The sequence below is a fragment of the Mchenga conophoros genome, linkage group LG3 (genome assembly GCF_057382185.1).
Source record: "Mchenga conophoros isolate Kocher_MC1m ecotype Shallow Benthic linkage group LG3, M_conophoros_male_GT1.1, whole genome shotgun sequence".
NCBI classification, from domain to species: Eukaryota; Metazoa; Chordata; class Actinopteri; order Cichliformes; family Cichlidae; genus Mchenga; species Mchenga conophoros.
In genome coordinates, this window is record NC_140528.1 from 78,997,688 (window position 1) to 79,014,969 (window position 17,282).

The following is a 17,282-nucleotide window of genomic DNA, read 5'->3' on the forward strand; positions in this document are numbered from 1 at the left end:
TATTTCTATAACTTGGTGGAGAAATCTTGACACAAAACTTTTCAGATTTTTTTCTTAAATACTGAGTAATAAATATCTAGTTTTCTTCTGTTATGTAAAGTTCTACACATCTTTAATGTATAAAAACTAACCACCCACATCATGTTCTCGAGGCAGTCTCTATTGACTGACAGTCCAGACTGAATCCCCAGTGGATCTTTGTAATTGACTTAACAGGCACTCCTAATGTTGAAGAGCTCTACGTTTACACTGGACACTTCCCATGACACTTAAACAAAGATATCAGTGACACTGACCACCTCTGACCCAGCAGATCAATGACTGCGGACATGTTTCCGTGTAGAATACAGTGGCGTGTGGCATCAGATGTTCTTACAGTCCTATTCAGTGCATTCAATTTTGAAATTTAGTCAGAAATGACCAAAGTTTTTACCATAGTCTATCAACAGTTGGCCAATTTAAGCTCAAATAATGAAGTCAATAATTTTCTTTTATAAATTTTACTTACAGTTTAATAAGTTGGACTACAATCCCAATTCCAAAACAGCTGGGACACTGTGTAAAATGTACGTAAAACAGAATACAATGATTTGCAAATCTCATAAACACATATTTTATTCAAAAAAGAAAACTGAACGAAAAGAAACTAGAAAAAAAAACTATTAGAAAAAGGCACTGGGTCATTTTGAAGTTGAAGGCACTCACCTCAAAACATTTTTGGAAAAGTGCCATGGGTGTTCTTTATTGTAGTTTTGATGCCTCAAATGTTTTCAATTGATAAAAGGTCCTGAAGGCCAGTTCAGCACTCTACTACAGTGAAGCCATGTTGTTGTAATAGATGCAGTATGCGGTTTAGCATTTCATGCCTGAAATGCACAAGGCCTTCCCTGAAAAAGACGTCATCCTGTAAATACGTTTATGGATGTAATAATTGTATACAAATATAAAACAGTTGTCTGAGTATATGAGGATTAAGGTGAATGTTATACTCATTTGATCCTACTCACCTAATACTACTTAAAATTCCCTGCACATAACACCACGTGTGTGATTACTATTAAATAAGAATTGTAGAGACTGGTTCATCAGCATGTGCACATTTGGTGACCTTTACATAAATTAAGTTATTTAAATTATATTATCTGTTCCTTAAATGCAACTGAAAATGTGAACAGTCACTTACACAATTGAAACCATTGTCTTCTGCTGCCTATTGAAGCTAACATGATATATTAAAATATAGCCACCAAGCTACCAAATACTAGCTAAGGTCATCGTACTGAACCAGTGGTGTTCAAAGTCTCATCCATTATGCGTCTACTGTTCTAACGTCTCTTGCAACGTCATGCATATCTACGTCTGCATCAACAAGCTCCAAAATAAGTAAAGCCTGTGAGCTCTTACAAGCCCGGCCGTCTCTCTGACTCTCCCTCTCCCTCTGCATGTGTATATTTGCTGTCTTTCTCCACAAAACCTATGAATTTGTCAGCTTTGTGCAGGATAAAATGAAGCAGACAGAATTAGGTGAGGTGATAGGGACTTGCTGCCAAGAGAGAGAAGAGAAAGGGGAGGGATGGGGAGAAATGGGTATACTATATGCCTAACAAGCGATCACAGCTTCAGAGCTCCCCTTGGTGGTAACCGACAGTACTGCAAGCATCTGTGAAGCGAGGGTAGTCTAATCCTAGTGGTGTATATTTGACAGACAGGTGAGTGCACTCATCTTGACCTTTCATCAGTGCAAATCTCTAAACTCAATACACAAACATGCTCACTCATACATACACTATTCACTTACACTTTGGTTTAAACAACTAGCAAGGCATCCCTCCCCCTCCCTCTGCATGGTTGCTTACCATCCTGGATTTCTGGTGACAGTTCTCTCCTGTGGGATTCCAAACACACAGCAGAAAAAAAAAGACAACGATGGAAACACTCATGTCAAGGTGTCCTAGAAAATTCTAAATATATCACACACAGCACCAAAAAAGAACTGAGAACTGAAAAAAATGGGTCAAATATTAAGTTTGCAATGCCACACTAAATGGTAAATGGCCTGTATTTATATAGCGCTTTTCTAGTCCCTAAGGACCCCAAAGCGCTTTACATATCCAGTCATCCACCCATTCACGCACACATTCACACACTGGTGATGGTAAGCTACATTGTAGCCACAGCCACCCTGGGGCGCACTGACACTAGTCCGCAGTTTAGGCCTCTCTCTCTCCTAATGCATCCAATTTTAAATAAAACCGCTCATTTCCACTGTACCATATGGTCAGTGAGCATTGATTTTCAGATCTTTTCAATTCCTTGTACGAGTTTCCCAGAAGCCCTGCAGACATAATAGGTGCTTGCCATTTACTTCTAAATGATTGTTTCTTTCTCCTCGTTCCTTACATTACCCAGAAAGTGGTGCAAACTGCCATCATGAAAGCTGCTCCAGTGTTCCCATTTCTGCTCAGAGGAGTCTGGAGGGATCCCAGAGGAAGCTTGGGTGACAGTACATATGATTCTCTGTCTTTTACTGGACACATACACTCCTGAAGTGGGAATCTGTCTTTTATTGGTCACTGAAGGAGAATGTAGTTCAGATTCGAAGCCTAAGAAAAAGTATGGAAATTAGAGTTACAATTGGCAAAACAGTCTGTGTGTTTTACAGAGCAACAGTAGAAAATCCAGGGCTTGTGATTGGCTATGTCTTTATTTGATTGCTTTTTTTATAGCACAGAAACAGGACAGGTTAACGCTGAACAGAAAGCTCCGACAGCTGTTTACTTGCATGAGCATTATCCCCATAGATTTAAAAGTTAAACAAAAAAAGCAGTGTCAAGCATCAGCTGTAAGTGTATGATGTCTGTTTTGTTCACGCATGATAAATGAAGGACAAAGGATTAAGTGGAAGCCCAGTGTATGCAAGCATGTAAGCATTTTTCCTTAGCAGGCCCCTGGCACTTGGTGGTAAGTGCATGTTTCCATCATCTACCACACATATGCACCCATTCTGTGATTTGTTAAGAAAACTATGATGCAGTTCCAGGGAATATGTTGGACGGGCATCGCTTAGTATACTTATTTTTATTGTTGGAGGGCAAACTTTCTGTGTTGACGATTACTTGAATGATCAAAATGGCCCACATACTGTAATGCTTAACAGGCATTTGGGTCCCACAGGCCATCAGAGGAAATATGAGACACATGCTGACAGAAGGAAGGAAATAAACACTTGTATTGCTGTATTTTTTGCTTGTGGGAGAGTGAAAGAGCAGTTTTGTGCACAACAGAGAGTGGGGAATGAAGTGCAGCGATGGCCGGGGGAGGGGGGGGGGGGCACAAAAGGGGGAGACAATGGTTTGTTCTGTAGTACAAACACAAGAACAGAGGAAAGCGTTCTTTTAATTCCCCAATGTGACTTTACAATCAAAAGATTCAACATCCATTGAGTCCCAGAACTGGGTCTGTATCTTATCCAGCGCCTAGAGAGAGTGGGAGACCTTTGAACTCAATATCTCGTTTTTTTTGCTATCCCATTTTCCTTATTGTGTCACTGTCACCCTTTCCTCCCTTTTCCTCTCTCACCTCCGACATCATCTGTCCTATTCTCTTTAGCTAGGACAGAATATGACTCTCCCTTTCCGTCAGCCTTGATGTTCAAGTTTCCCATCCGTGCACCTCACCATATAACTGCAACAAAGCAGCTATAGAATTAATGAAGGGATCAAACAATTTTTTATGTTCTAGTGCTTAGTGTATAGGTCTGATGTTCAACGGCTGACCCAGAGTTCATCTTGAGCTGAAGGGCTTTGATCTGTACGAGGGTCGAGTTAAGCAAAGGTCATGTTGAATTCCAATCTTTCACACATACAGTACAGCAGGCGTTGTGCACTGCTTCACATCCTTCAGAATGCAATGAAACGACTGGGCAGATTTCTTTCCTTTTTTAAAAAAAAGTGCTATATGAAGTGCTATCTTTGAATTTAAAAAAAAGTTATAGTTAGCTTAGAAACAATGGAATCACAGCTATTATCAAATGAGAGAAAATGCAATTATAATTATTTTTCAAGGGGATTTAGTTACAAAATGTAGCCCCAAAGCCACTATGTGCAGCAGCAAACCCTTTGGGTTCTTACCAGAAACAAAGAAACAATTAAGTAACCTCAAATAAGGCACAAATCAAGGAAAACTTAGCATTGTCTTTCCAGCAGAAAGAGAGAATACACTGCCATAGTATGGAAGGTACAAACAAGCTCGCTGCTAAATGCAGCCTCTCTGAGCCTTTTTACAACAATTCCGATAATATACTGGAGATAGCCACGCTCCACAGGGGGAAGGAGTGTACCTAGATGCAGGAGGATCAAAACACAGTACTCACTAGTGCCACAAACAAACACGTGCACAGACAAACCCCATGAAACCCTGAACTTCGGCAATTTTGCATGCAAGTCCTCCGTAACGGATAGACACCGGTGCTAGCTGCATGCGTTCACATTATGCGCACAGCTCACATTATGTTTACACACATCCTTTCACTCTACCTAAGAAAGGTTTTAAATTCCAAAAGAAACAGTCGCAGTTGAATTGCTCAAAATGACTGAAAATCCCAAAGCTTCTTTGTCATTGTTTTTTGTGTTGAAAGCATTACCTCTTCTGAAATGTGGTATTGCTAAATGTACTGTAGCATACCAAAGCCATGCACTCATTTAAATGTAATGCCTGTTACTGTGACATTACAGTATGTATATATATATATATATATATATATATATATATATATATATATACATATATATATATATACACACTCTAGAAAGAGAGGTCAAAATGCTGTCCCTCTCCCTTTAATCAAATCTAGATGCTAGTACACTCCCGCCATTACCTGCTCTTTGTATATCTGTCTCAGGCTTGTTAAGAGTGTTTTTTAGCCTTTTCTGTAAGGCATGATCACCTGCAATAATCTTCCCTTTTCTTCATCCTCCATCCGTCCAGCCCTCATCCACCCTCCCCTCTCATCCAACCTTCCTCAGCCAGAATTCCTAAGAGAGGGCCAATCAATTTCTCTCCTGCTCATCTTGCCCACCCTCTCTCTCTCATTTTCACTCTATCTCTCGGTTCCATTCTTTCCAGCAATTTGTCACTTAGCAACGGTGTCTGCCATGCTGTTGGGTAGTGAATCATCCCTGGCTGCAGTCCTGCATTAACCCCTTTCCTTCAGCTTAGTCCTGCCATTAAATGCTGTGATATTATTGATAAACAAGTGGTTGAAAGGTTTGGGAAACATAATGCCTTCATCCCGTGCGTGTAAGTGCAATAAGAAAAAAGAAAATGTTGCATGACAGTAGCAAATTAACTTAATGATTGACAGGTTTCTGATTGGTTCCTGATGCAACTGGAACTCTGGGTGTCCATGCTATTGCCAGCTATCTCAATAATGTCAACATATTTTAGCAAAATGAATCATCGAAGCTCTTCTAGCTAAATCAAAAATGCTATTTAGAGTGTTCGTCTATGCCAACACACACAGCACGCACTTTTATGGTGATGATAGAAATTGCTTTTCAAGACAAGCATGGGTAGTGGATTTGTTTGATGTACAAAATGGCACACTAACACCCCTGTAATCCGCTCTCCATTTTCTGCCAATGACATTTTAAGTATTTCTAATGTGTTCCAGCCATGCTGAGAAGATATGGGGGTACCGTCATCATGTGCATGTAGGAGGATGTGCATTTAGGATTTTTTTATTTTTTTTTAAAATATCGTTGTTACTTCTTTTTTTCTCCACTGTGTCGCTTTCCCTATGCTGGTTGACACCTCAAGCACAGGTCCTATCTATGCATTTCCTAAATGACAAGCACTTCATGTTAAAACATCAGCTCAGCTGTTTGATACCAAGGGGGGGGGTTAGTGCATTTCAGAGGGGAAGAAAACTCATTTGCATCACATCTCCACTGCATTAGCATATGAGCCTGCATTTCCACACACTCTCAGTCATCAGCCTCATTTGTCACTACCTGCTCCAGCACTTTAATGTTTATTCATCCCTCTGCCTCGGAGACCTATAATCAGAAAACAGATCTATGCACCATTAGCACATTCAAACAGGTGGAAACAGGTAATAAAACACTGGTGAGACAGAAACAGGTAAGAGATTGAAACAGAGATTATGGTGAAACACATGATAAGTCATGAACAAAGGAAGTGAAATAGGAGAGAGGGGCTTGTAGGAAACAATAAAACACTGGTAGTGAACATATTTGAATGACACAAAATGGGTCTGTATGGAAAACTGAGATGTGAGCATCCAAATGCATCCATATTAGGACAATGCATTGTTTTAATGCAATTAAACTTCCCATTAATGGAAGTTTTTCCTACCCACTGTCACCAAATGCTTGCTCACAGAGGGTCATTGATTGTTGGGGTTTCCTCTGTAGTCTTTAGCTTACATTGTAAAATGTGTTGCTGTGATTTGGCACTACGTACATAAAATACAATTGAACTGAATTTTAATTTGATTTTATCTGCTCTGGATTTAGCTGTCAGCTTTTAATAACATACAGTCTAATCCTGTCACAGTCTGTCGTACAGTTATTGGTGAAGAAACTGGCGTCTTTATTACGGCTTGTGTCCAGGTTGTCAACACCATGCTACTTTTTATAATTCAGTATTTGTGCAGAATCCTCACTCTGAAATGACACCCTTTCACTTGAATCCTCAGGGACAAACAGCAGAGCCTCACACCTTTACAGCTGATGTCCTTTGTTGCAATTTGTTTTTTCTCCGTTCAGTTTCATTCTCGAAAGTCCCTTTTCTCATTTCATTATGCGCTCGGTTCTCTCCAGCCTAGCTGCAACATTTTATTCTTATGAAGGGTGCTCAGAAGTGCATACGAAATATAAACAATTATGAACAGCTTGAGCTACTCTCTCTAAAACATGCATATTCATGTTCAGCTGCTATAGCAGCGCGCTCACAAACTGGATCAAAACGCATTTTAAGAGTCAGAGGGAGAAATAAATGTAAACTATTCATTTCATCTTTTATTATAAATTCTTATATTGCAATGCTTTGTTTAGTTAGTTGAGCCATCTGTCTAAAAAAAAAGAATGTGAGCATTTTCTTAGACTGAGTGGCATTTCGAGAACTGTGCCTGGCGACAACTGTGGCACAAACTTGGAGAAGAAAAGCATCCTCAGAATATTCCAATGAAACTTCAATTAGTGTTTTTGTTTTATGGAATGGATGTTCGAAGAAACATTGTAAAGTACATCTTTAAAAAACATGTGATTTTGAAACTGGAAGATTTTAAATTCTCAGCCATCACACTTGTGGATTGACCTTGAACTTTGCCTCTTTTGATGAGAATGTGATCTGAAAAGAAAGAAGAAAGACGGCGATGGGAAAAGAGAGAATTATGACCATTTACACCATGTCTGTGTTGCTCTGCTGCAATTTTCACGCACTTATACTTTCCTACACCCACATAGCTATGCAGAAGCACACACCCTCCTGCTGTTTGTTTGCAGACTTTTCTCTGCTGTAATTGGAGTGACATTTATATTTGCACCTGAAGCCTGTCTGCCAGTTTCCATTACTTGGAGCCAGACTTGGAGAGATGGAGACTTGACTGAATGCCACATGATTGGAATGAATGCAGAACCAAATGTACCTGAAAGAGCTATTTTGTATCGAAGCCCAGCTGCACGCCGTATGACAGGGTCACCTGCAGTGTCTGTGTTAGTGACGACAGCCCGATACACCACACGCGCACAAACAGCCAACTGGGCACAAAGGTGTATATAAATGCATGCGCACAGTCATGGCTGCACCCCCCCCCCAAAAAAATCCATGTGTCACTAGCCACTAATTCAGGCTTCAAATTCTAAGACAAACAGCACCTATTTCGACCATTGCAATATTATTGTTATTCAGTATTTTGAAAGGCTTGAATTGGAAATTTGTGCGAGAACGGTCATCAGTCTTAGAACTTTCTCAGTTACAGTGATAAATCTATCTGGCCTGGGAATCTTGGCTCCACGGCGCTATCCATTGATCATTTGCAGAGCTTTGTCATTAAATATTTATTCAGCTTATTCGCTGGTGGCCACAGTTCAGTAGTGGCCAGCATGATGAGTGTGTAAAAGATCAGCAACCAACAAAGCATCATTTTACATCTCAGCTAACTCTGGCTGGCATCCTGTTGGTTTTCTCCACACAGTGACAGAGACATGTCGACTGTTTCACCTGTAAAGTGCACCGCTACAAAGCACAGACAGTAGGTACCATGTTTATATTAACACAAGCTCATTTCTAGACCTTTCGTACTTCGGTATCAGATTTAGTACATGATTCGTCAATTCGGGGGCCCTTTGAGACAGATGCAACACAAAGTTGTTTGTCTGGGCCTGTGGTTGTTTACATGAGTGGGAGATTTATGCTCCATCAGCACATATCAGCATTCACAGTCTTTGTTTTCCCAGATGGGTCAATTACAGAGAGGGCAATGGACTGTCACAGCAGGAGCTCCAGGCATGCTGGGTTTGAAAGTTTAATAGGATGGGTAGATGAGGAAATACACTGTAAGAGAGTCAAATTTGCATTATATAGTCTTGCATTATAGTTTTCCAAAATCCCTTGTCGACTTTAATATTTGGCAATCCGAACAGCTCAGGTATTTCTGTAACGCTATCATCACCACTGCCACTAGCGCCGACAGCCTTCTCGTATAGCAGTGTTGCAAACATTTCTAAAATGTCTCAACGCGCAACAAAGTGGGAAAATCAAGACAGAGAACCTAAAAACCAACTGGTTTCCATACCATTCTGTCTGCCACATGAGAGCAAAAGTAGAACAAAAGTTTAATTTTCTGCACGATTGATCTTGACTGTGGAACGCTAGTTTAGCAGTACTTAAGGTTGTCAAGCCTGCTGTAAAAAGTCTATACAATGGTTTTGCCTCTACACATCGACTTTCACGCTTGACTTCTAGTCTGGTAGTGTATTAATTTTGTGCTTTCCATTTATTATTATTTTTAAATCATATCACCACTCTAAATCCCGGTGTAGACTTTCTTTTGCTCAATGATTGAGTAAACCAAAGCAAAAAAAACCCCCGAAAGGTTGTAGTAGCATGCTAAGCTTTATCAGACCACCTCAGTCATAATCTATAATCCATGACTGAGCATGTTGACCATGTTGGCCTAAAGTGGGCATATTATAAACCATTTTTGTCACAAATATCACAATTTATGTTTTAATTTTTAGCCCAGAAAACCACACATATGTTCAATGTACAATTCATTTACACCCATTGTGTTAGTTCTGTTCCTAACTGTGACTTTTAATGGCATTGAGTATAAGTCTGTGAACTGCTACTGTGAGTGATAGGGAGGAGCAAGGAATGGGACCACATGCAGATGACTGCAAGGAAATAAGTTAATGTGGATAAAAATGTTATTTCTACATTTTTTTGAAAAAAAAGTTCACATGTCATTTCCTTGTTCTTAATTTATATGTATATAGAGAGTGTCAAAAAGGACGTTGCAGTTCTAAAATATAGATTTTTTTTCCATTTGTTTCCACAGTTTCTGATTGTCCCAGTATTAAAGTTTTACCTACCACCCTTTTAAGATTCAAGAGGAAAAACCTGCGCATACAGATCTGTTCACGAGACTGGGCTGTTCATACTGGTTTTGAATTCACCATCACCTTCAAACCTTAACGCAGTTGATGATCTACAGGGAAAAGAAGAGAAAGGTGGAGAGCCTGTCTTGCACTGGCAGTGACCTATGTATCGTACAGCGGTGGTTTGCAGCCACATTGTTGTTGTCATGGTTTCGTTCACGGTGGTGGAAGACTGGAGTGTGAGAGTGACAGATGGTGTTGCAGCACCTGCAGTGATGTGGATGTTGTAAGGGTCTATTGTGGTGAAGAGAGAGCTGAGTGAAGATAAAGTTGTCATTTTACTGGTACAGTAACACAAAGATGTGGTGGTGGTAGTGTGATGGTGGGGGGCTGCTTTGCTGCTTCAGAACCTGGGCATCCTGCTTTGATTTGTGGAACCATGAATTATGCTACCTACCAGAAAACTGGTGACCAAGTCTTGAAGAAGCCTAGTCTGATTAAATCTGGATTAAAACCCCTCCAATGTGCCTGATTTAAAGCAATTCTGCAAAGAAGAGTGAGACAAATTTACTCCAGTTCTTGTTGGCAGGGACGGCACGACCAGGTAATCAGTTTAGAGGACAATACTTTTTCGCATATGGCAGGTAGGTTTTTCCCCCTCGTGTGACAAAGTGTGACGAATATGCAAGAAGAAAAGAAATCAGGAAGTGGGCAAATAATTTTTACATTATGGTAGATTTACATTCCTGCCCTCAGGAAAAAAACATTTTCGTATGCAAAAAAGAAAAGAAGAGAGGCAAAAAATATCTAATTTAGTGTATGCATCATTTACAGACCTATACTCAGCTGTTAAAATTGTGTTTTGTCTACAAGTTGAGGTCCTTGTATTTCAGCATCTAGCTAGCGTCAATGAAAAGGAGCGAGCATAAAGCGGGGAACATAGTATGGCAATTTCAATTGCAGTGTTTCTCTCAGCTCAACAGGTTTTAACAAACACAGAAATAATATGTGCAGTTTGTTACACAGTGTGTCTGCTAGCTAAACATGATGTATTTCCCAGGGAGAGAAAACAGTACGAGATAACTCTACTCAGGATTAAGATGTTGGAAAAATGGGGCAGAAGAGGAAAAGAAAGATTATTTTAACAGCTAAGGGCTGCTCCGTGGCATCTGATAAACTGGAAATGTAAAGCTAACATGTGTTATTCAAAGGCTGCATGAAAACACTGGGCAGGTTAGCTTGCCAAGTATGTTTTTTGTTTAACTAGTAAAGCTCAGAGCAGCACAGGCACACAAAGAAAACCTACTAGAGCGCTTAAGAAAAAAATGATCGTTGAGTAGTGAAGAAAACGGAACCACAACTACAAAACAGTTTTACTCCCGTGTACTAATATTACTTTATAATTATGTTAATGTCGCACGTTCAGTTAGCTCTGGACAAAAATATCTGACAAGCTGAAAAAGCTTCCTTTTACTTTTCTTACTTTGAATGCATTTCAGACTTGTATTTTTTCACTTTGAATTGATTAAACTTTAAATGTTAATTAAACTTTTAACATGTTTTTTTTTTTTAAACAAGTGCTCTCATATTAGTAGGGTCCAGTTAAAATGGGCTAAATGTGTACCTACGATGCTTCCTAAAAGCCTCCTGGGTTAGCAGGAGGAAACCTCAGGGTAAACCCAGGATATGTTAGAGAGATTATGTATCTCAGATGGCTTGTAAATACCTCATCATCCTAGTGGAAGAGCTAGACGTGATTGCTGGAGAGAGGAAGGTCTGGGCATCTCCCTTTAAGCTGCTGCCCTGCTGACGTTCGCCCTGACAAGGGGGTAAAAACATATGTGGATAGTGTTTTATGTATGTTAAAAAAAAGCAAACAAAATAATGAAGTGAATTTTATTATACATGTCCCTTTAAAACCTTTACCTAGACCTACTCAGGAAAACTACTCTTCATAAAGCATTCCACCACCTATATTTAACCGTTTTCTATTATTTTCAAGGTCATCTGATTTTTGTGAAGGACAGACTTTTCACAACCATTCCAGGGCTGTTGAAGAACTGATAGTTCCAACAGATAAGTTAAGCATTCAAACATCAAGTACATGGGAGGGATTTAAAGCTGGCAAATGCTATCTTTTGCATTTAATAAGTTCTAATTCCTTTTCTCTTGCTGCATCACAGGTCATCTGTTTTGAAAGCTTAAGTCGTTGTCACCAAGTAAATAAACCTCTGTCAGGTCCATTTTTTAAAGCCTCCTATCATATCTATAATGTTTAGTAAGTTCAGTGACAGTGTTCAGAGAGTTCATTGTGGTGCTTATATGCAAATTTACACCCACCACTGAATATTCCTTTGCCTAATTAATGGATTAAGAGAAGTCATTAGACACAGTGGGTGACTGGTGACAGCACTTTATTGTGACCCCAGATCAAAGAGTGGGTGTGCTTGAAGCTTCAGTTTGGCCAGTTACCCTCATGGGAAAGACCTTCGTCATGGTCACCACTTACATTCAGCTCCCACACAGATAGCATGAATACACAGTAATCTATCCCACACACAGACACACTTGTATCATCTACAGCACTGCTGTAGATGATACAAGGCTCACATACAAACGATGGTTGAAATTTCCATTATTTTTAATTTCTCGTCAGCATTACTTGGAGCTTTTTTTTAATATATAGTTCTTTTAATTTGACATTTTGCTTCTGGCAAGTTGTAAAATGTGTAAAATCTGATGACCTAACTGGGATTTAAGGAGAGAAACTCCTTTTACCAGTGTGTGTGTCAGCTGCGATCCTTCACAGTAGTTAAAATGTTAAAATCAATATGCAATATGTCCACTCTGTTCGGAGGAAAAATTCCAGAACACCATTTACCTTTTTGAAGTGTTAATGCTCCACTTGCATGGTTGAGTCTTAATGCTTTGTGCACGGTGTGAGAAACTGAATTTTCTGTTAATGTACAACATGAAATTAAAGCCTCAAATAATGCAAAATTTTCATAAGATCAATGACGTGACATTTAAAGACAGAAGGACACTGAATGTACAGAAAGGACTAACGCGTCATTCCATGCTCACTATTTCATTTTTTAGGGACTGCGAGCTTTCCTCTTTACAGTGGAAATGATTCAAATGACTAAACGAACATCTATCTTTTTTAGGTTGTTGCAGACACCAGAACCACAGCTACCTTTCTGTCCTTCTTTCTCTTCCTCTCTATCCTTCAGCCTTTCTCACTCTTTTAAGTATATCCTGAATTAATTCCATTTTCCTAAATGCTTATACTGTATTTTTTCCCATAATTGAAGATTTTTTTTATTTTACAATGGAGTAATTTCTTTTTTGTCTTCCCCTGCATACATCACAGCAGCCCTAAATGACTACTTGTGGGAATTTTGCTTATAATAGATAATTGCACCTTTTCAAGTCATCAAAAACGACACCCTACCAACAGAAAGCCCACTGAACAGATTAGTCTGCCAGAGTGAATACTAATACTGATGTACTTTTCCCTCATTCCCTCCCGCTTTCAAAATAAACCTCCCCATCAAAACTGCCCAAATCCCCTCTGTGGAAGTTGATTTGCTAACTCTTGTCTCTCTTACTAACATGGTTCAGAATTCTTCCAATTTGATTACTTTCGTGGGTGAATTTTCTTTTCCCTTACCTTTTATGATTTCAACAACTAACACTGTGTCATTCACGGAATGTAAACCATCTGTTGTTTTCTCTAATTAACTTGCGACTTACATACTAACAAATGTACTGTTATCCTTTTATACCTTTTATTTTTTAATGAATTTTATTTTGAAAATGACCCTTAAAAACGAAATAGTTGCTTACAGTTGCTTTCTTTATTTCTTTATTTGGATGTTCTACTACAGCTATATAAAAAATAATATTTTCTTTTTCACTATTCTTTTTACAATCAAATTGCCTGATTTTATCAAAGGCGATTCGTTTTTTTTTTCTTTCCCACTTTTTTCGGGGCTTAGGTATGTTTTGAGTTTTTTTAAGGTTTGTCATTTTTTTCTTTCTCCTCCCCCTGTTTTCTCCTGAAGCACGCAGGCATTGGACACGCTATGGTAAACAAACTGCATTATATGGTAGATATCATTCTAATTGTCTTACACTTTGGTTTGCCCTGGGTTTTCCGTTACCTCTTTCTATTCTGTTTGCTTTACTGAAACTACAATCCTCCATCAATTCCAAGGTAGCTGGAAAAACTCCACCTTTCTGTTTTTATTTTAGCCCTCTCTCTGTATTTATATATGTTAACCGCTTTTTATTGCCATCCAGTTTCCCTTTCCTGTTAAGACTTAATGTTTTCATCCAATGAGGTCTGCTCAAAAGAAAAGATATAGGGAATTATATCAGTTTTTATTTTTTATTTTTTTGGTTGTTGTTTATTTTCTTTGTCTTTTCATTTGTTCTTCTTTTTAAACACTATCCGTATGAAGAAATAAAGAATCATTACGCAAGATATTTTCTCAATTTAGCATTCTGAAATTTTGATGAGAAACTATATTTTGTTAATCCCTATTCCCTTTTTTAAATTTATTTTGTATTTTTTTAAGAAGAACCCTTGAAGTGAACGTACACAGCAGACTTTTCAAGCAGCCTACTCTGGCCATTCCAGTGAAAGGAAGTAAAAATACATTTTTCACTTTCTGTTTTTTATATCATTTTTCTCCCAATATTTTAAAAAGTGTGAGAGAAATGCCACTAAAGACACTGTTTTGCTATGGTATTTCAGTTAGACTCGTTTGGCATGTTATTGAGTGCCCTGTAATCTAGGTTTGCCGTTTTATGGTTTATAGAGTCATGAAGATTATTTACAGCTCTTGATTTATCGGTCAAAGCCCTCACTGTAAAGAAGGCTTCAAATGAGGGCTTGATCCCATTAGTGGCCTTAGGCTGATTTATGATCAACCTGGGGCTGTTCTCAGTCTTGTACCTGAACAGTCTTCCTCTCTTACACGACGATGTGCGCACGTAATAAAAGGTTTTCATGGACAGTTAGTTCCCTGAACACAGGTGCAGGGGTGATCAGACAGTTTTACACTGAATAACCAGCAAAGTGGGGAAAGTTTGGCAAAATAACTCGTAGACCTTTATATTTAAAAATACGTAAACAAAGACGGACTGACAAAAGCCTTACTGAGATCTTATTTTACTAACTCCTATTAGGCCTTAGTACATAACAGTAATGCTGCCATCAGGGTGTAGCTAGAGCCAGCCTTACTTGCTTTCACTGGACTTGCCCAATCAATGAAGGAAACTGTCTGCCCATCGATGCAGACATAAAGGGAAGTGACTGGGAAAATCTGTGTACGATCGACCCCTCATTAACACTAACACTAACTTATATTTCTTATACTTTACTGCCCTCACCCCTTGCATGAAAAGACTCCTATCCTCTTCGATCTTCTTTTTGTTGTTGTTGTTTTTTGATACAAAGATTGCATTGAGTATATATGTATATGTATATATCACGGCTAACGTATATACATACATATATCAGTTGTCCTACTAAAATCAATATGGCCATAAGACATGTTAGCCACATTCTCCTTATTGTTTTTATTTATTTTATTTTATTATACTTTGTTTTATTTCTTATATAATTTTAACTTCAAAATTAACTTACTAAAATGAATAATGACCTCACACGTTATCTTGCTAAAACAAAAAAAAGGGAAAAATAACGAGGGGAGACAGATTTTCATTTTCTGGTGAATAAAGAATTGATGCCCCAAGGAATAAATCTGGCCAATCCATCAAATCCCATGAGTTGGAAAAGAAAAGTGTCATGTGCAGAAAGCCACTGTATCTGGTAGTGACTCACTGAGTCTTGGCTCAAATTTGACAAAAGTGATAAAGCAATTTTCAACTCGCATCAGAAAAGCTGTAGTGAAATTGTAGCAGAGGCATAATGAGAACTGCAATCACGAGCAGATGTTTTTGTGTTTTTTCTGTGTCCAATATCATGAAGGACGTGGACAGTGGTGAAAAGCTATTTCCTGCTATCTTTGACCAGAATTTGAACATCTTCTCTCCCCTCTCAGTTTTTCCTATTCTTTAAAAAACCCTCTCATGTACGTGGATTCCATCTGTGATTGTTTACTCCGGTCCCATTTTCTCCAACTTCCACCTCCAAACTGAGTATCCAGTGGCTGTATTCCTGCACCATGTCTGCATGATTCTATTGGCTAGAAGTGTTCACATCAGCATTCTTATAGGGTGTAAATGCTGCTGTATCCCAGCACGTGTCAGTTTGTTGTACACGTGTGTTGATGCATTTTTTTATGTTGCCTTCTTGTCTAAAACCCCGAACACTAAAAGCTCTCTTGCTTTTCCTTTTCCCATTTGTCTGGTGTCGTGATGCCCTGCGATTAAATTCGCCCATTTTGCTGCATTTTGCCAGATGGTTTATTTTATACATTTCTTTTAATAGTTGACCTTTTTGTGTTGTGTCTCAATGAATTCTTCCTCCAAGCCCATCCTTCCGGTCATCTTTTTTATTTAAGTGCATGGCTTGTGTGTCACCCTGTTAGCTTGTATGGATTCATTTTGTTTCTTCTTAATCAAACAAACCCTTGTCACTTGAAACAACACATTCAGTCCAAATGTGGATCTGGTTTGAGCAATCAAATTGCAGAGGACTTTTAAAGAATCCTCACATACTTTTTTCACTATGACTAAATTGTTACTAATCTACTGTTTGGATAAAACCTTTGTTGTAACTGTACTAACAACCATTTTTGTGTCTGACTTCCCCTTACTTACAAAAATACTAACCGATTTTGTTCACCCTCCAACCCTTTTAACTCGTTTCGGCGCATAGTTTAAAACCCCTCTCTCTTGCGCAAATGGCACTCGCCCCAAGCTTCCCAACCCTCCCCCCATGCCTTTACTAACACAGGTTAGTTCGTCACCTCAGGGTTTACATGTCAAAACTCCACATTGAAGTTCAAAAATAGGGCTCTCTCCACTTGCGACCAGTTAGGACTTTTGACTCGCTGCCAGACACCTATGGAAACCCATCGCATGGGTGGGAATGCATTCGTTTCTGTGTAATATATTGTTTCAACTACTAAAGATAACACATTGTTCCTTTTTTTAAAAGACCTGTGACAGTAATCAGATGTTGTTCCAACAAGGGTAAGTGACACATTTCTATGTAAACATGTTCCCCTGCATGGATAAGTGTAAGGAGTGATGGTACTGAAAGGAAAGAAATCTCTGACAAATGGGCCTTATGAAGATTGGATGGTCAAAATAATGGCTGTTGTTGAATTTTAGGTAGAACATGAAGCAATCGTGGGCGACTGATACAAAGCGAAAATTTATTTTTCTTATATGGAAACCGTACGACTTCCATGTGTACGTAACCAGTATCGTCTAGGCACGTTCTAATGTTCTTTTTCACTTTCATTTTTATTCTGTGGGCGAGTATTGAATCATTGTTTCTTATTTTCTTTAAATGTAAGTAGTTAATGTGAATTTCTGTGTATGCACATGGCAAAAGATTGGTGACTTGGCCCTATTCAATCACAAACTGATAGCAGACTGATTCCGTCTAATTGCCATGTTATGGTCATCTTGATCAAAGTCACTTTGTAGACAGCTGACCGTGGCTGCATTTCTGGT

The 17,282-nt window shown here is 38.8% G+C and overlaps 1 protein-coding gene across 6 annotated transcripts in view; it reads left to right on the top strand.

Moving 5' to 3' along the window:
* The window catches only part of nrxn2b (neurexin 2b), a 707,860-nt gene that overhangs the window by 318,192 nt on the left and 372,386 nt on the right, over positions 1-17,282 (top strand). For 5 of the 6 annotated variants that reach the window (XM_085267412.1, XM_085267417.1, XM_085267416.1 and 2 more), the window contains one exon: positions 13,691-13,714. The exons of the other annotated variant lie outside the window; for it this stretch is intronic. In XM_085267412.1, coding sequence (XP_085123538.1) covers positions 13,691-13,714 — 24 coding nt within the window. The remainder of the gene's footprint in view (positions 1-13,690; positions 13,715-17,282) is intronic. 6 annotated transcript variants of the gene reach the window in all.